General features: G+C 37.8%; 2 protein-coding genes and 1 pseudogene across 2 annotated transcripts; 1 reads left to right on the top strand and 2 right to left on the bottom strand.

Annotated features, from left to right (window-relative positions):
- Positions 1-187: 187 nt before the first annotated feature.
- LOC125575352 lies at positions 188-1,825 on the bottom strand (annotated as a pseudogene).
- A 10,102-nt stretch (positions 1,826-11,927) lies between these two features.
- Positions 11,928-15,500, bottom strand: LOC111212858 (putative F-box/kelch-repeat protein At4g02310). Its single transcript, XM_022714471.2, has one exon. It carries the CDS (start codon positions 14,022-14,024, stop codon positions 12,924-12,926), a length of 1,101 nt encoding a protein of 366 aa, XP_022570192.1. The 5' UTR covers positions 14,025-15,500; the 3' UTR covers positions 11,928-12,923.
- Positions 15,501-18,186: 2,686 nt separating this feature from the next.
- Positions 18,187-19,546, top strand: LOC111203308. Its single transcript, XM_022696942.2, has 2 exons — positions 18,187-19,222; positions 19,314-19,546. The coding sequence occupies exons 1-2, from the start codon at positions 18,873-18,875 to the stop codon at positions 19,348-19,350; spliced, it is 387 nt and encodes a 128-aa protein (XP_022552663.1). The 5' UTR covers positions 18,187-18,872; the 3' UTR covers positions 19,351-19,546.
- Positions 19,547-19,549: the final 3 nt, after the last annotated feature.

The following is a 19,549-nucleotide window of genomic DNA, read 5'->3' as shown; positions in this document are numbered from 1 at the left end:
ATGCGGTGGACCCATGTTAGGCTCAAATAGTAGTCAAGTCAGAAACTATACAAGCTACCGTATTCTGGTATTATTAGTTAAGCAAACTGAGCTCTGCAGTTGAAATTCAGTGCACAGATAATGGAATGCGAATATGCTTTGCTTATTCTTGTAGCATAATAATCTCTGGGGATATCCTGAAGTAGTGTCTCTCCTACTTGTGTTGTGTCTGTCATGAGTGACAAGTTGACAATGCGACGAACGTTGCTTTGTTCTCGTGTTAGTTAGTTAGGTTTAGGATATGGATATTTGTATGTCTCAAGGTGGAAACTTCACCGTTCCTTTCAATATCTGCTTTTGACAACCATGGGACCCATACGTAGATGAATGATGATCATGACATACTTATCATTCTTGTCCACAGGCCAGTGTTTGTGTCTGTCTAGCTAGGTCATTTATGTCTGTTACCCAAGAAGGAATAGCTGAACAGTTAAAGAATTATCATTGAGAGGTGATTTACATTGTCTTCTACTTTTACAAACCCAAAACCTATGTTTACCCGAATTACAAGTAACGAAAAATAAGAAAAAGAATTGTCTTTATTTTTGAGATAATAATGAGACAATGTTGTGACTAGCTTTACTTCCAAATCAAACCTTTATATAGAGAGGATAGTTCTGATCTTTAAGTCACTTACAAGAGTGACTTAGCCGCATCAACAACAGCTTCCACGGTGATGCCAAACTCCTTGGAGAGCAAAGGCGCTGCCGCACTAGCCCCAAACGAATTAATACCAATAGACTTTCCTCTGCCACCATAAATCTTTCCCCATCCAAAAGTAGAAGCTGCTTCAATACTAACTCTAGCAGATACACCAGACGGCAAAACACTCTCCTCAAACAGCTCCCAGCAGACAAAAGAAACAACTCTCACGGTTTTGCCTTCTTTCATAATCACCTCCGCAGCCTGTGTAGCAATCTCCAGCTCGGAGCCAGTTCCAATCAAGATCACATCAGGGTTGTTTCCTGATGAGTTGTCAGAGATTGTGTTTCCACCCTTTTCAACTCCTTCGATGGATGTACCTGGAAGCTGAGGAAGGTTTTGCCTATACAGAGCTAGGATAGCTGGTGTCTTCCGCTTGGTGACAGAGATCTTGTATGCACCGGCTGTTTCGTTTCCATCAGTAGGACGGAACATAAGAGTGTTTGGCATTGCACGGAAACTGGCGATGTGCTCAATGGGCTGATGGGTTGTTGGTCCATCTTCTCCAAGACCAATCGAGTCATGTGTCATAACGTAGATAACTCCAGCTTCAGACAGAGATGAGATTCTCATTGCTATTCTCATGTAGTCAGTGAAGACAAAGAAGTTGCACAGTAAGGTATAAGACCGGGGTTGTGAAGAGCAATGCCGTTGCAGATAGCTCCCATTCCGTGTTCCCTAACACCAAACCTAAGGTTTCTCTCTTCAGGGGTGGCTTTTTGGAAGTCGCCAAACGCTTTCAGCAACGTCATGTTGGAAGATGCGAGATCAGCACTTCCACCAATGAAGCCGGGAACAACTTTAGCAAGGGCGTTAAGACATTGCTGTGACAGGTTTCTGGTGGCATCTCCTGGAGACTCTGGTGTGTGTGTCTATATCTAGAATATAACAATTGATCTACAAAAGAGAGCTCTCCATTTACTGGTAGTGCCTTCTCCCAGCCAGCAGGTAATTCACCAGTGATGATAGATTTCAACTCTGCAGCTTCCTCTGGATACTTCTTTTGATATGCTGCAAACGTTGCATTCCAGTTAGACTCAAGGGCACTGCCTTCAGGTGTTTGACGGCTCCAGTGGCTAAAAAAAGTGCAAAGCAGACGTCAAAACAAACTCCATAGCGCAAAAGTAAACACATGACCTTTGGTTTAGGTTTAATTTACCTTTTAACTTCATCAGGTACCTGGAATGGCTCATAAGGCCATTGATAGGTTCAGGAAGGTTTACATTCGTAAGAAATGAGGTAAAGAACCGTTGGAGTCAAGTGAAGAAGAGAGTAGGAGTTATGAAGTGAAGTGAATAACAAGGAAGTGGTGAAACTTCTATTTCAAAGAGAGTCTTTGCAGTTACAGATGGAGATGATATAAATAGCTATTTTATATGCGTTTTGAAGTCTTATGCTTTGTATGTTGTAAACTCACAGACGATATGAGTCTTGAGCTAACAGTCGCTATGAGACTGACGAGAATGGTGAACTCGCTATGAGAGTGAACCAGTATCGTACTACAAAGCTGTAACTCTTTACATTGATAGTCGAAGGAGAAGTTCATAGTATTTAGTTTTACAATATCTAAAGTCTATCACTGGTCGCGTGAGAGTTCATAGTCTTTAGTTTTACAATATCGAAAGTCTATCACTGGTGCGGTGAAACTGATCGGAAGCATCGCGACGGAAGAACGATGGTGGAAACACGAAACGGAGGTGATCGGGAGAAGACGACGACCGCAGATCCACTGAAATCGATGGATCTTCAACGAATTCAAGATGAGATGGATTTGACGAAGCTCAACTACGATACGCTAGCTCGAAACGATAGATCAACTAAGGAACGAGTGGAATCGATGTCGACGAAGGTCGATTCGGTGGAGAAGAAGATCGAAGCTATTGGCGTTGAGACTACGGCGAGATTCAAAGCTCTTGAGAGGAGGATGACGGTTATCACGAATCTCTTGACTCGATTTGAAGAATCGGCTGTGTTTCTACAATGTCCTGGGAAAGAAATTGCGTCAGCATCGGAAACTCAGATCCCTCAGGTACGGATAACTATCTCTGAACCGGAACTACCTCCAACACAGTTAGGTTATCGGGGATTCCATGGTACTCTTGCGAATCGTGATAAAATGCTGCGAAAAATTGAAATGCCTGTGTTCTCTGGTCCATTGCCATTCGATTGGATTTCTCGTGTGGAAAGATTTTTCAGGTTTGGTAACTACAATGAAGACGAGAAACTACATCTGGTTTCCTTGAGCCTGGAAGGTTCGGTGTTGCAGTGGTTCAATGGGGAGATTATCTGTGGTCCTTTTGTCAATTGGGAGCAGTTTACTCAGAGGATGCTAGACAGATTTGGGGGTCCAATTGACAACGATCCTGCAGCAAGATTGTTCTGTTTGAAACATGAGAGAGAAGTTGAAGATTATGTTAACGAGTTTGAAGCTTTGAGAAATCAAGTAACGGGAATTGACGAGAAGAACTTAATCAAGGTGTTCTTCAATGGTTTGAAGTCTGAAATGAAAGAAGTTATTCGGATGAAGGAGCCAGTGAGTTTAACTGTTCACAAACTTGCGGTGTTGAAGATGCAGAGTACAACGTTTTGTAAAGTGATTGGTTCAGCTCAGGGGAGTGAGTCTCATCGAAGTTTCTCAAGACACTCTTCTACAGCTCGTTCTTCGAACTTTCCAGCAAAACAGAGCGGTGATACTCTTAAGTTGGATTCAACGGCAAACAAAGAAAATGCTAATCCACAGAAGAATTCAGTACGTTCAAGACTACAATACTCTGACGTGGAACTTGACCGCATGCGTAAAGACAAGATTTGTTTCCATTGTAAGGCGCCATGGTCTCCAGCCCATAAAGAAGTCTGCCCCAATAGACAACTAAGAGTCCTCACGGTGATCAACGGTTTGGAACTTGAGGTTGTTGATTCACAGAGAGAGGAGGAGTTCTTTGTCGATCAACAACAACAAGTACTCCGTACATTATCACTCAACTCTTACATGGGCATTAACTCCCCAAAGACAACTAAGTTGAGGGGATATATACAAGACAAGGAGGTGATAGTCATGCTCGATAGCGGAGCATCTCACAACTTCATTTCTCCTGAAGTTGTGGACAAGCTACGGCTGAAAGTTTATGCTGACAGTAGCTTGGACGTGTTGTTGGGAAATGGTATGACTGTTAACGCTTTGGGAATTTGCCAAGCAGTCGCTTTTCAAATAAACAAGACCAACTTCACAAGTGACTTCATCTCTTTAGAACTGGGAAACGTGGATGTGATACTCGGCATCCAATGGCTTGAAATGTTAGGCATTTTCGAAGTGGACTGGAGGGAGCAGGTCCTTTCGTTTGTCTACAATGGGAATAAGGTGACTTTGCGGGGTGAGAAAGACCTGCACTGCACCAAGTTCTCATTCAAGTCGTTGTTGCCAGTCTCTACATGTAGTAAGACAGGATGGGTAGCGCTTCTTGCTACATCTAGTGCTACATCTTCGAAACCAGAATCATCACCAAAATTCCCACTGCTACTCCAAGAATATTCAGATGTGTTTTCTGCTCATACTACTTTACCTCCATTTTGAGGAAAAGAACACGCAATCACATTAAAGCAAGGAGTTTCTGCAGTATCTGTTCGCCCATTTCAATATCCTCACGCAAGCAAGGTAGCGATGGAACAGATGGTGACTGAAATGCTCTCCACAGGAATCATACAACCTAGTACCAGCCTTTTCTCGAGTCCAGTATTACTGGTGAAGAAGAAGGACGGGTCACTGTGTTTCTGTGTCAATTATCGTGCATTAAACAGAGCTACAGTGTTGGATAAATACCCTATTCCTGTTATCGATCAGCTCTTAGACGAACTTCATGGTGCTTCAGTGTTCACAAAGTAGGATCTACGTTCTGGTTATCACCAGATTAGAATGGTCAAGGCAGACATTCCGAAGACAACTTTCAGAACAGTAAAAGGTCACTATAAGTTTCTAGTCATGCCTTTTGGCTTGACTAACGCGCCAGCTACGTTCCAGGCATTGATGAATCAGGTTTTCAAACCATTCCTTTCCCGGTTCGTACTGATATTTTTCAATGATATCTTGATATACAGTGCGAACAAAGAAGAGCACGAGGAACACTTGAGGTTGGTATTGCAAGTGTTACGTGAACAGAAGCTGTATGCCAATATGAAGAAATGTACCTTTGGAGTGAAATCTGTGGAGTACTTAGGACACATCATTTCTTTAGAAGGAGTAGCTACAGATTCCATGAAAACAGAGGCAATGACTGCGTGGCCAACTCCAAAGACAGTCAAACAACTACGGGGGTTCTTGGGTCTAACGGGTTATTACAGACGTTTTGTCAAGGCTTATGGCAGTATAGCTCGACCGCTCACGTGGTTACTGAAGAAAGATCAGTTTGAATGGTCTCAGGAGACACAACAGGCGTTTGATCAGTTGAAATCTGCAATGGTTCAGGCACCGGTTCTAGCTCTACCGGACTTCGATCAGGTGTTTGTCATGGAATTTTATGCATCTGGGTTTGACTTGGGCGCAGTGTTGATGCAGAACAAAAGACCTATCGCGTTTTTTAGCCATGCGTTAACGCCAAGGGAACAAATGAAGCCGGCGTATGAACGAGAATTAATGGCTATCGTCATGGCCATTAGAAAATGGAAGCATTATCTACTGGGTCGCAAATTTCATGTCCATACGGATCAACGAAGTTTAAAGTTCTTATTGGAGCAGAAGGAAGTAAATTTGGAGTACCAGAAGTGGTTCAGAAGTGGTTGACTAAGATACTTGGCTTCGACTTTGACATCTTTTACAAGCCAGGTCCTGAGAATAAAGCAGCTGATGGATTATCTCAATCAATGTCAATATCATCTCTCTGTTTGGCTTTGAAAGTACCTACAACTTTACAATGGAAGATCTATTTCACGAGATTAAGGAAGATACATGTATCCAAAACATTATTGTGCAGTTGCAAGCGGGAGAGTTGAGTTCTAAGAAGTATCAAGTGATTGACGGGAAGTTATGGTCCAAGAAAAGTCTGGTGATTCCAAAATCTTTGCGTTTTCTACCTTTGATCCTACAAGAAGCTCATGACAGTAAGATGGGAGGTCATTCGGGAGTTCTGAAAACAGCGAAGAGAGTTCAATGTTCATTTTTTTGGAAGGGAATGTATAAGCAGATTCAACAATATGTGGCTTCTTGTGCAGTATGTCAGACATACAAACACTCAACCTTGTCTCCAGCAGGTCTGCTACAACCGTTGCCAATCCCGGAGAGCGTATGGGAAGATATCAACATGGACTTTATTGAGGGCTTACCGACTTCGAATGGCTTCAACGTGATATTGGTGGTGATAGATAGCTTGAGTAAATTTGCTCACTTTCTCTGTTTCAAACACCCGTTTACTGCTTTGGATGTCGCTAAGAAGTTTGTGAATGAGGTGGTCAAACTACATGGTTTTCCGAAGAGTATTGTATCTGACAGCGACATAATCTTCTTGAGTTCCTTCTGGACTGAGGTATTTCGCTTGTCAGTAACTACATTGAAGTATAGCACCGCTTTTCATCCTCAAACGGCGGTCAATCTGAAGTTTTGAATCGTTGTTTAGAAACATATTTACGCTGTTTCTCTTCGTCTCACCCTCGCTCGTGGCATACTTACTTGGCGTGGGCTCAGTTATGGTATAACACTGACATATCACAAATCTCTTCAAACAACTCCATTCAAAGTCCTATTTGGCAGAGATCCCCCATCTTTGTTACGGTTTGAACCAGGATCTACGACGAATTTTGAGTTGGAAAGAGCTTTGAGGGAGAGGGATGATGCGTTGGAAGCCTTGAAAGAGAATCTGTTGAGGGCTCAAGACATTATGAAAACTCAGGCTGATAAATCTAGTCGCGAGGTGGATTTTGTTATCGGAGACATGGTCTATCTGAAGTTGCAGCCTTACCGACAGAAGACGGCTGCTAGAAGTTTCAGTCAAAAGCTGGCTGCTAAGTTTTATGGTCCTTATAAGATCATTGAACGGGTGGGAAGGGTTGCCTACAAGCTTCAGCTTCCTCCAGAGGCTTGGATTCATGCGGTCTTTCATGTTTCTCAATTGAAGCTAGCGGTGGGACAACATATTCAGTGTGAGGAACTCCCACCTGGGTGCCTTACTGTTAAAGATGATGTGGAGGAGCCAGAGGATGTGTTGGACAAGTGCTATAATTCGAAGGGGGATTTGGAACTCTTGGTGAAGTGGAAGAACAGATCTTCATTGGAGAATTCTTAGATGTTGTATCAGGAATTTCACGCTTGTTTTCCATCTTACCAGCTTGAGGGCAAGCTGGATTTTGTTGGGGGAAGTATTGATAGGTTCAGGAAGGTTTACATTCGTAAGAAAGGAGGTAAAGAACCGTTGGAGTCAAGTGAAGAAGAGAGTTGAGGAGTTATGAAGTGAAGTGAATAACAAGGAAGTGGTGAAACTTCTATTTCAGAGAGAGTTTTTGCAGTTACAGATGGAGATGATATAAATAGCTATTGTATATGCGTTTTGGAGTCTTATGCTTTGTATGTTGTAAACTCACAGACGATATGAGTCTTGAGCTAACAGTCGCTATGAGACTGACGAGAATGGTGAACTCGCTATGAGAGTGAACCAGTATCGTACTACAAAGCTGTAACTCTTTACATTGATAATCGAAAGAGAAGTTCATAGTCTTTAGTTTTACAATATCTAAAGTCTATCACTGGTCGCGTGAGAGTTCATAGTCTTTAGTTTTACAATATCTAAAGTCTATCAGCCATCCAAGGTTGTTTCTGGTAGCCTCAACCTCCTTCTCACCAAGTGAAGCTCCATGGACACTGTATGAGTTCGTCTTGTTGGGGGATCCATAACCAATTGTAGTAGTAACCTGGGACACAAGCAAAAAGGTAAATCAATATTTAACAGACCTAGAGAGGCAGCTTCATTTGAAATACCTTCCATCTGACAACCATCTCCAAGGATCACATACCTAAACAAATCAGACAATGTTATTAACATCAAGAGCTTGAAATAAAGCCAAGAATGGTACAGAAGCCAAACTTTACGTGTAGTGGTCGACAACTTCAGAAGTTGACCTAAAGTGGAATCGGAAACGGAAGAGATGGAGTGAAACTGCGGCGTATCATCAATCATCATCATCAGCTGCTACAATACGAGCCAAATTAACTAAACAGACTTTAAAAAAACTTCCAGAGTAATAATTAACGAACTTAAAACACACTCATTTGCTTTTGCTACACGAAACTGTTTTAAGTAGTTTGGATTCTCCAAGAAGAAGACAAGGCAAAAGTGTTTGCTCTTAAGTTAGTTGCGATTTTTGTTATGACTTTGGTTAGATATGTCTGTATATCTTACTTATATAGAACCAAGTGCATGAAGTGTGTATGTCTGAAGACACGAACCATGATATGAGAAATGTTTTTAAAATAAGGCATTTTCGTTTGTACATTTGGAAGATAAATCCAGATGCTCTATCTAGATGTTTTATCCGGATGCTCTATTTGGGTGTTGTTCGTTTCTTCATTTCATCTATGCATCTAGATGAATTATCTGAATGCAACTATATTCGTTTGATTTTCATCTTTTAACTTGCATCTGCATCCAAGTGACTTGTTAATGACTAAAATCATGTATTTTTTTTATGTTTTGGCGGAAAAATAGCATTTTTATGGTTTTGGCGGAAAATATTTTTGTAGGTTTCAAGGAAAAATGTGTTTTTGACGTAAAAGTGCATTTTTGCGGGTTTGGCTGAAAATGCGGTTTTGCGGTTTTGGAAGGAAAAGTGTGATTTTGGGGTTTTGGCAAGAAATACTTTTTGCGGCTTTGGCAGAAAATGTGTTTTTAACGAAAAAGTGTGTTTTTACGGGTGTGACGGGAAAAGATTTTTTCGCGATTGGCGAAAAATGTGCATTTTGCGTTTTGGACGGGAAAAGTGCATTTTGCATTTTTGGCAGTTTTTGCCGAAACATGTGTTTTGACGGAAAAAATGTGTTTTTGGCGGAAAAATTTATTTTTGCGGTTTTGGCGGGAAAATGCATTTTTGTGGTTTTGGCGGGAAATTACTTTTTCCAGTTTTGGCGGGAAAATTCGTTTTGGCGGAAAAATGTTTTTTTTTTTGCGGTTTTGAGAGGAAAATGCGTTTTATGGTTTTGGCGGGAAAATGTGTTTTTCCTATTTTGGCGGAAAAATGCGTTTTTCCGGTTTTGAAGGAAAATGCATTTTTACGATTTTGGCGGGAAAATACGTTTTTCCTGTTTTGGCGGGAAAGTGTATTTTTCGGTTTTGACGGGAAAGTGTATTTTTCGGTTTTGACGGAAAAATACGTTTCTACCGTTTTGGCCGAAAAGTACTGTTTTACTGGTTTGGCCGAAAATGCATGGAAATGTGCGTTTTTTCTTTTTTTTCGCGGAAAAAACACATTTTAGCTGTTTTGGCGGAAAATGTGTTTTCAGTTTTGGCAGGAAAATGCATTTTTCGGTTTTGGCGAGACAATGCATTTTTCGGAAAAAATAGAATTTTTGGTCTTAAAATAATATTTTTACTTAAAAGGTTATTTTTGTCATTTATTATTTTGGACTGAACTAGATGCATATGCATCCAGATGCACCATCAAGACTCACCCTCATTTGAGTAAGAATTTGAGATGAGTTTTTAAAAATTCAGCTAGGTGATTCATCTCGATGTAGCATTATAATATACAAAACGAACATTGATTTGTATCTTTACCCACATGGATCACCTGGGTGAGTAAACGAACAACACCTAAGTCTGTGTAAGTTGCATGGGAAAGGTGTGTTAGGTTTATATTTTGAATGTTTGGACGTAAATGCGTTCTTTTTTTAACGCTGATTTATTATGATATTACAATTATGAGAAATACTACATAGACGATTCGTCAACCGACAATACTACATGTTTTAAGGAGCTGTCCTATGAAAATCTACTCCTGTAATCTGACAGAAATTGTATAGTATGGGATTCGAACCCCATACTTGGATGTAGAAGATTTTAAACCTTAATCGTTAGGCTACGATGATTCCACTCTTTTTTTTGTTAGTATGGAGAATGTGAGTGAGCTGACCTATTAAATCTAAAGGTCCCAAAAGTCGGAATACCAAATAAATTTTCTGCAATTCATTCGTACACGCGGATCAGCATCAGCGAAGCTTAAATTTAGATTGCTTTGTGTATATTTTACTGTTCGATAGGACTACTTATAGGCGTATATTTATCAACAAATTGTAACACTTAATATCAAATATTTTTTTTAGAATATTAATTTTAACATAAAAATAAGATATTTTTAAAAAAAGTTAAAACATAAGGCTGTTTCCAAATTAAAAAAAAGGTAGATAGGGTGTTTCTAAAATCTCCCTGTTTAAGATATTTTTTAAAAAATTATGTAAACTCATTATATATATATATATTAATTATATAAACTATTATACAATTTAAATCAAATTAGAAATATGAATAAAAATAGGAAATATATCGTAATAATATAAGGATTCCAAGTGGGAAATAAAAAAAATTAGGAAATATATAGTAATAATATAAGGATACCAAAGCAATACAAATTTAAGTACCAATAAAACCAAAGTTTTCATGTGATGTATGCCTTATAATAATAATAATAATAAATTGTGATGCCATTCGACAGACAGTCACATGTTCTATCGCTTGTTCAAGCAAGGTTCAAGCGGAATCATGCTAGTAGCAAAAAGGAAACGTAAAGAGAAAGGACGTGGAACGAATTCGAGTGGCAGAAAAAGAAGGTGGCAGCTTTATGTTTTAGTTAATACGACATATCATATTTTATTATTCAATAGAAGAAACAAGAAAAATGACAAAAAGCATTTTAACTTCTTCTCAACATATGTGGATCGATGTTCGTGATACTGCTTTGCTTGTGACTCAGTTCATGCGTTGTGTGAACATGATTCAGCCTTTGTTTTAGACTGCACACGGTTAGACCATGAACATTTGACTTCTTAATATCCTAGTCCAGGTTTTGCAAAGCAGTTATATCATACATGCCGTTATACGTTTAATTGACTAAAAATAGTTTATAATTAGTATTATTGAAATATTTTATTTATTTTTCATATATTTAGTTGACTATAATATCTTTTAATTACAGTAAAAAAAAAAAAAAATTATAGTTTACTTATATAATATGATTTTTAAATACAATCACCCAATTTTTTTAAACTGTTTATTTTTAAGAGATATAAAAAAATAAAAAGAATTAACAATAAATATCTTTTGATCAAATAATTACAAAATATTTTAAAATACCATAACACTATATATTTTAACGAGGTAGATATATTATATTTAATCATTATTAAAAATTATTTGTTTTCATAATATTAAATTGTCTTTTAAATTTTATGTTTTTATGTTTGTGAAACTTAATATGACTATAATTAAAATACCAGAACAAATCTGAATTATCAGTTTTAAGATTATTTAAAATGAATCTCAGTTTACCATTTTAATAAATCTAAGGCATAAAATTATTTAGAATTTATAAAATATTTTAATTATTGTAAATATTGATATGTGTTCATGTCTTCGAAAATGTATCAGTTACTTATGTATGTACCTTTATATTGATCATCGCTTTATTTTCTGATATTTTATTTTTTTAAAACCAACATATAATTTGATAAATACAATGAAACTACATGCACATTTAAAGGATAAATAAAATTAATTTGATTTTACTTAATTATATAAAAATAATTATACTTCAGTTTGAATTTGAAAGAATATATGTAACTCAATATACTCACAACATGAGTGACTCGACTAATCCAACTTATATATAAAATCATAGATTTAACTACAATACGAATATATATTTTATAATAATAATTTATTTTATAAATGTAAATTATATGATGACTCAAAACATATTAACAAATGAAAATAAAATATTAACCAACTGTTATAATTTAGTTCTTTTGTAAAATTTATATATATGCATGAGATTGTATAATATTATCGTTATATTAGTTTACTTAATTTAGAATCAGACACTTTATTTTATTTTATATTTCATTCTAACCACAATATATCTTAAGTTATACATAATCTTCCTCAGATATATTTACATATCTAAGACAAGAACCAATGTAAATGCAAATAAGAAAATTAATCATAATTTTAATATATTTAAAATAAAAAATATTATAGTTGATGGAATTTAATATACCCAAATGATAATTAAATCGACTATAAAAACAACAAAACCCTAGATATAACATATCTAAAATCATATGTCTAATTAAAGTAATATAATATTATTAATATAAATTATGCATACAAATTATAAATTAATTTAAAATTAAAAATAAATAACAATCAATTATTATAGTATATTTATTTTATAAATATTTATACCCTTCATATAAGTTTAAATAAAAACAAAGCAAAATGAGTTATTGACATTTTCACTACAAATCATCTAAGAGACACCTTTCAGGCGAAGCTGTCAGATACAACGAAAAGAAAAAGTCTGTTTCCCAAAATAAGTTCTTCTTTCCTGACGGTATGTGGCACGAAGAACTCAGGTGGTTATGTGCTCTTCATAATGTATCCCAAAATTAGACCGATTAGTCCGACCAGAAGAACGTACTCAACTGGTTCAACCAAATCTTTGTCAGCAAACAAACTTGTCGTTCTAGCATGGAGGATGGATGGATTCTGATATACTTGTGCTGAATCAACTTCTTGCTCGCGAAGTTAGTCGTTGTTACACTCTGTCTTTGACTCTTTGTGTCTCTCTTGATATACCAGTATCAGCTCGACCTCTCCTTCAGATAGGTCAAGATTGTATCGATTCTTCTACTCATGTTCGCTACCAAGATGAACATATAAATTTTCGACTGTCTTTGCTTTCATACATTTTTAATTTCTTTTGCCATGGAACCAATTCCATAAGCTCTACATTTTGTTAATCGCTCTTTGTAAACTTAAACCTTTATTCCTTTTCTTTTTTTGGTCAAAACAACCTTTATTTTCAATTTACATTTTTTTTTAGCAACAAAAAAATGCTAATAACAAAACAAACTCAGTTATGAAACAAGTATTCACTACAGGAACACAAAACCTCTAAAAGCACTAAGGAAAAAAAAAAGAGATAAGAGATCCCTACTTATAATAATCCGTACAAACCATAAAATCTTTCACGTAGTAGCTAAAAGGGACGTCGGAAAGTAGACGGTCAGACCACTCGACAAGCCCTCGAATGGCTACATTACTACTCCCATACAAGGCGATCATTGAGCACCAAACCTCTCCATTGTTCACACTATGCCACAAAAACGCCAACTTTCCATTGTATTCAGCCATTTTGATATTAGAGAAATAACCCTTGAACTTCAGACCATGAACCACTCTCCATTCTTTAGCCTTAGATTCATACCACATTAACCCAACATCATGGTAATGCATGTATAGCACGTTGTCTACCACACAGATAGTTTGACTGTTGAAGTCCTCAGCTCTTATAATTTCGTCACATGTACCATCTCTAGTGTCATAAACTATGACGTTCTTACCACTCATCACATATATTTTTCTGCCTAGTGCCGGGGTTACCACAGAATTATTTATACTATTCACTTTCACGCTAGGGTTTGGCGCGAGTTGCCAAGTTTGGGTGTTTAGGTCAAACGCTTGCGCTTGAATATCCTCGTAATAACTTTTTGGACAAGTTCCTCCAAAAATGTAAATCTTGTCGTTAACTAGTCCCACGGCTGCTCTATCTCTGAACACAGGCGACTTTGGACCCCGACGCAACTTTCCAGACCGAGTGTCCAGGATCCACATGTTTCTCGAGCCGCCCACAATGTAGATATCAGTACCCACCATAATAGGAGTTGTAGAGTAAGGCTTGAGCGGAGAAGAAGGGAACGGGATCGAGGCCAAACGATGATGACTCTCAGTGAAAGTGAACCAATGATACGAATCCCAGGTTACGTAAGAAGAACACGAATACGCTTTTTTAAAGCCGACGTAGAAGCGATCCCCTTTTCCCCGGAGAGATCGCGTTATCTGAAGCTCAGAGGAACGTACTAGAGATCGTAACTTCTTCGACACGCAAGAGAGGATTGGCTGATACCGTCTCGGAACACGTGCTAAGACGTTTAAGATGATATCGTCTGGCAGTGACGAAAACGACCATGACGGTGCCTCCTTGGACATCCTCTTACAAAACTTGTGTCTCTTTGAATCACATCTCAGCGTCATCGCTCTGCTTGCTTTCTTATCATCAACACCGACACACGCTTTCTTTATATAAAGAAATCCCTTTTCCTTTTCCCACTTGGAATCCTTATATATATTACTATTTTTCCTATTTTCTATTCATATTTCTAATTTATACTATTAAATTATATTTCTGATATTTAATTATATAAAACTATTATACAATTTAAACCAAATTAGAAATATGAATAAAAATAGGAAATATATAGTAATAATATAAGGATACCAAAGCAATACAATTAAGTACCAATAAAACCAAAGTTTTCATGTGATGTATGCCTTATAATAATAATAATAAATTGTGATGCCATTCGACAGACGACAGTGTTCTATGAAGCTAGGTTCAAGCGGTATCATGCTAGTGGCAAAAAGGAAATGTAAAGAGAAAGGACGTGGAACGAATTCGAGTGGCAGAAAAAGAAGGTGGCAGCTTTATGTTTTAGTTACGACATATCATATTTTATTATTCAAAAGAAGAAACAAGACAAATGACAAAAAGACTTTTAACTTCTTCTCAACATATGTGGATCGATGTTCGTGATACTGCTTTGCTTGTGACTCAGTTCATGTGTTGTGTGAACATGATTCAGCCTTTGTTTTAGACTGCACACGGTTAGACCATGAACATTTTGACTTCTTAAAATCCGAGTCCAGGTTTTGCAAAGCAGTTATATCATACATGCAGTTTATAATGGTCAAATGTTAAGTATGTTTTGATATGCTACGTTACCAATATATTCATGAGATGTTCAAACAGATATCCAGATTATTATCTCAGATCCTAATTAATTCTTTAACTTTTGGTTACTTGGAAAACATTACTAACACATGACATCCTTGAGAAGCTTGTACATGCGAGTGGCCGAAGTAGGGATGGCAATTGGACAGCGACCCGGGGGCATGGCTTGTAGAAGGTCCATGCGGAGCGGATCTGGGTAGAGATATTGTAGTTTTGGGCCATTGCGGGATGGGTCTGGCTTGGTATTGTGGAAAAAAAAGAACCAGCAAAACTTCCTCATTTCGTTCTCATACCTGAAAAAAATATCAAAGAGTGTGAGAAAAGGGGATTCATGTTCTCTGGAGTCACGACTTCTACCGACGAAACTAAGGAGTTCCGGTGACTTTGATTCTTGCTCTGACGGTTCTTCCGGTCTTCCATTCAGGCTCAGGCAAGCACCAAACGAGATTAACTTTGGTGACGGTACTAACAAAAACTTTGGAGCTCGGGCAACTAATCGTCTACGTTGGAACCCCAGACCTAGGTGTAGAATCCTTTAAACTTTATTCATTAGGCTACGCCGCTTCCACTTTTTTTTTGTTAGTATGGGGAAGGTGAGTGAACCGACCTATAAAAGTTAAATAAATTATTTAAGAACCGGTTCTTAATTTTTTTAGTTAAAAGTTAAGAGACAGTTTCTTATATTCTGTTAAAAAATTCACCCTAAGAACTCCCCATTTAATCATGTTCTTAATTTTTTTAGTTAAAAGTTAAGAGACAGTTTCTTATATTCTGTTAAAAAACTCACCCTAAGAACTCCCCATTTAATCATGTTCTAATGACTATGTTGGTAATTACTCGCATACACGTAACGTAAATGAAGCATTGGTAAATTACTTTTGTATCCAGGACTGTTTTCTTTGTGCTTTTGGTAATGAGTAATGATTATCACTATCACGTGAATGAAGCATTGGTATCAGTTTATCATACGACTCGTATGATACGAGTACGTAATACACTTGAGCTGCATACACGTAACGTAAATGAAGCATTGGTAAATTACATGTATACAATGAAATCTAATGACTATGTTGGTAATTATTCGTATTCTATGTCTTAGAGTGGTAATGACTTGAATCTCAGTTTAATCTTGGTTTTTATTTACTATCACCAATGAACAAAAGAATGGGTTCGGGTAAAGTCTCTTGATGCAAGTCACACACCGGACACTACAACGGCAATCTCAGATCAAAACAATGACACGCCTCTGTACAAAGTCCAAGCACTACAACTCTTTCAGGACCCGCGGGCCGTCCCGCAAAGGCTTATGCAGTTAGCGGGGCGGGTTTGGGCTCAGGGGTTGAGTACCGCAGGCCACGGAGGCCGAAGGTACGCCGGTTTTACCCTTGTCTGCTGCTGGAGGAACACTACTACTTGTAGTAATCTGGTTAATCTCTTGTTGTTGATCTGGCGGCCTGAAGAATATTCCGACCGGTACGATCTCCTAGACGATCTACCGCTTTGCTCCGGTTCGACTCCTCCTTCCCACTGACACCAGTCGCAGATCTCAGTTGGATCAGTTGTAGTGTCGGTGTGTGACTTGCATCAAGAGACTTTACCCGAACCCATTCTTTTGTTCACTGGTGATAATAAATAAAAACCAAGATTAAACTGAGATTCAAGTCATTGCCACTCTAAAACACAGAATACGAATAATTACCAACATAGTCATTAGATTTCATTGTATACATGTAATTTACCAATGCTTCATTTACGTTACGTGTATGCAGCTCAAGTGTATTACTCGTATCATACGAGTCGTATGATAGACTGATGCCAATGCTTCATTCACGTGATAGTGATAATCATTACTCATTACCAAGTCATTACAGCCTTGAGATTTTGGAGCCATGTGGCAATGTCTAATGTAAAATTTGTTTTTTACAAATTTGAGGGCTTAAAAAATATTTTGAGGGCTTATGTCTATATAGTTTGAATATTCCATACAAGGCAAACCATTTAAGAAATGTAGGACCTTGGTTGATGCTGCAAATATTACAAACTACAAGGACAATACTATAAAACTAATTTATACAAATAGAAATGTTACAAACTACAAGGAGCTGAAGTCGTCTTTTGAGTTTTGGCATCTGGTGTTATATACACAAAGACGGATCCAGAGAGTTTTATTGTATAGAGCACATAATGTAACATACATCTAGTGATTTAGATGAGTAATATACTAATAAATATACATTAGATACATTAATAAAACGAATACAGAGAGTAAATAAGATACCATACACATACATGTTAGACTAATCAGTAGTAACAGGGCTGCGTCTAGCACATACCAAGATTCAAGACACCACAAAAGACTGGTAGGTATTGGATTTAATCATACACCCTTTCCCACTCATACTTCATGAATTAAAAAAAAAAAGGTTTTTCGATCCTATCTATCTTCTTCCCGTTAATCAAAACATGAGAATGTAAACTGGAATATTCAAATACCTCTCTTTCTTCTTTTTTTCCTTGGATACCTCTCTTTCTTAAATGGTTGAGAGAAACAAAACGCCCTTCAATTCCCCTTCAACAAAACAACAGGTCAAGAGAATAAGTTAGGAGCTTTCAAGGACACTTATAAACAAAATGAGTCTCGATAGACACAAAGACGAAGAAGCTACAACTAGGACTGGACATTTTACCCAGACTCGAGGATTCAACCCGAAACCGATCCGAAAAATCCTGGTTTGGGTAGGAACTGAATCGATATTTTTACCCTATTGGGTTTTACTGTGGAGGACCCGCGTGTCTTGGACCCGATTCGACCCAGATCCGATGGAGTACCCGAAATATCCAAAAATTCTAGTATATGTTAGATATATATGAGTGTTTTAGTACATTTTTGGTATTATGTGTATTTTTTTTTTAATTTTCGAATTTGGGTGTTCGGGTGTGGGTTTGGGTTTTAGGTAAAATTTTAGATAATTCAGATAATCAGATAAAATTTTGGGTATTTATCATGTCTTTGGGATCAGATTTTGGGTAAAATATCAGATATTTTTTGTGTGTTTTGAATATTTTTTTTTTGGACCGGACCCGACAGGATCCGAACCAAACCTAAACCGGAACCGAAAATTTTTAATTATCCTATTGAATCTAACTATCTAAAACTTGAACCGATCCGAACCCGACAGGACCCAAACCGATAAATTTTAATTACTCTATTGGGTTTAAATATCTGAGATCCGAAGGACTTAGACCTGATGAGACCCGAGTCGGGTAGTGGATGACCCGAATGCACAAGGCCTTCATCGTCACTAATGAATGGGCTTCCATATTATCAATGGGCTTGAATATCTACTAACTATGATGGGCCTCAAAAGTTATGTGTGTTATAAAAAAACCCATCAATTAGGGGTTTCGTTAGTGGCGGCCACCTCCTTCTACTCTTTTAGCTTTACACATATCCCAAGATTACGCGTCCATCCGAGCATCACGAGCTCTCTTCACTCCGTTCATGGATCAACCAGCCGATGATTTGCTGCCTCTCATCCTTGGAAGAGTTCCAAAGTGGAAAGACCTCTCCCTTGTTTCTGATAAAGTCAACGAAGTCCTAAATTGAGATGTGCAAGATCGTAGAGGTTCCAACAGTGTCTGGATCAGGTTCAAGAACGGTGAAACCTTGGTAGAATGTCAGGTTAAACGAAGTAAAGACTCCAGAACACATGTCTTAACCCACGAGTTCTTGAAAGTCTTACCTCCGCAGCCGATTCAGTTCGCCACCTACTTCAGAGGGTGTATGTACGTGGTCTGTGCCGCCGTACCTTCTTCCTCTCCAACCCGTGTCTACTACTCCGTTGTAGGAACTAACTTTCTTACACAGGTCCCTGTGATTCTAATCTTTGGAACCACGCGTAGCTATATTAGAGGGCGGAACTGTTTACTGGTATACGATATGTATACAAACAAATGGGAGCCTCCAGTCTTTACACCACAAGCTTTTGGTTCTTCTCTCAATGTTACCGTGAGGAACAGGTTGTATATGCTGGCTGCATCTCCACCCATGTGGTGGGATGCTGGGAGTTATGGACCGTTCCCGATTTTGAATGACGGACTCGGCTTGTGTTCTTGCGGATCATATTTTCATTTTCACCTCGGGTTTGGGGTTGTTATGTTTTGATGGTGGAGATGGACAGACGTGGAAGAGAGTTTTAGGTTTGAGTGAGGTTGTTTGTGGTCTGAGTAAGCCATTTATGGCAGAGCTGAATGGCAGAGTTGCAATCATTTGGGTCCATAAAGATGATGAGGAAGTTGAGGCTGACTTCAGCAAGCTGTGCATGTGTCTGATATCGATAAGTGTGAATGGAGGCTTTGTAAGAGGAACACAAGAGAAAGTAGAAGTGGTTGATTTGGTTCCAAGATCCTATGATATCTACAAATGCATTGAAGTTTTAAGGTATTTAGTGACAAGAGTTTACTTTAACATTTCAATGATCTATCTTTTCTTTGAATTTTGATTCTCATTTCTTCTTGTTGTTTTTGTGCAGTGAGCCTGAGTCTACCACTGCGAGCACTTCTTCATGAGCCACCATGCTTTGCAACTCAAAAATTCTATGACAATGGGCTTTGTATCTCTTTTCTCTCTTGTTTAACTCAACTTCTGTGACAATGATGTTGTATCTTTTTTCTCTCGCTTGTTTATGTAAACTCTTGTTTATGTTGGTTATTTAGTTTGACTAATGTTGTTTCCATGATCTCTATGAAAACTCTTGTTCATTTATGT

This window comes from Brassica napus, chromosome C6 (assembly GCF_020379485.1).
Source record: "Brassica napus cultivar Da-Ae chromosome C6, Da-Ae, whole genome shotgun sequence".
Taxonomy (NCBI): Eukaryota; Viridiplantae; Streptophyta; class Magnoliopsida; order Brassicales; family Brassicaceae; genus Brassica; species Brassica napus.
The sequence above is the reverse complement of the archived record's forward strand: the minus strand, read 5'-3'. Positions and strand labels throughout refer to the sequence as shown.

What these genes read in the sequence shown, in the direction of transcription:
- LOC111203308 (XM_022696942.2), top strand. Translation starts at nt 18,873, where the DNA reads ATGACGGACTCGGCTTGTGTTCTTGCGGATCATATTTTCATTTTCACC. An exon ending in AAATGCATTGAAGTTTTAAG is followed by an intron (nt 19,223 to 19,313) that starts GTATTTAGTGAC and finishes GTTTTTGTGCAG; the next exon opens with TGAGCCTGAGTCTACCACTG.
- LOC111212858 (XM_022714471.2), bottom strand. Translation starts at nt 14,024, where the DNA reads ATGACGCTGAGATGTGATTCAAAGAGACACAAGTTTTGTAAGAGGATG.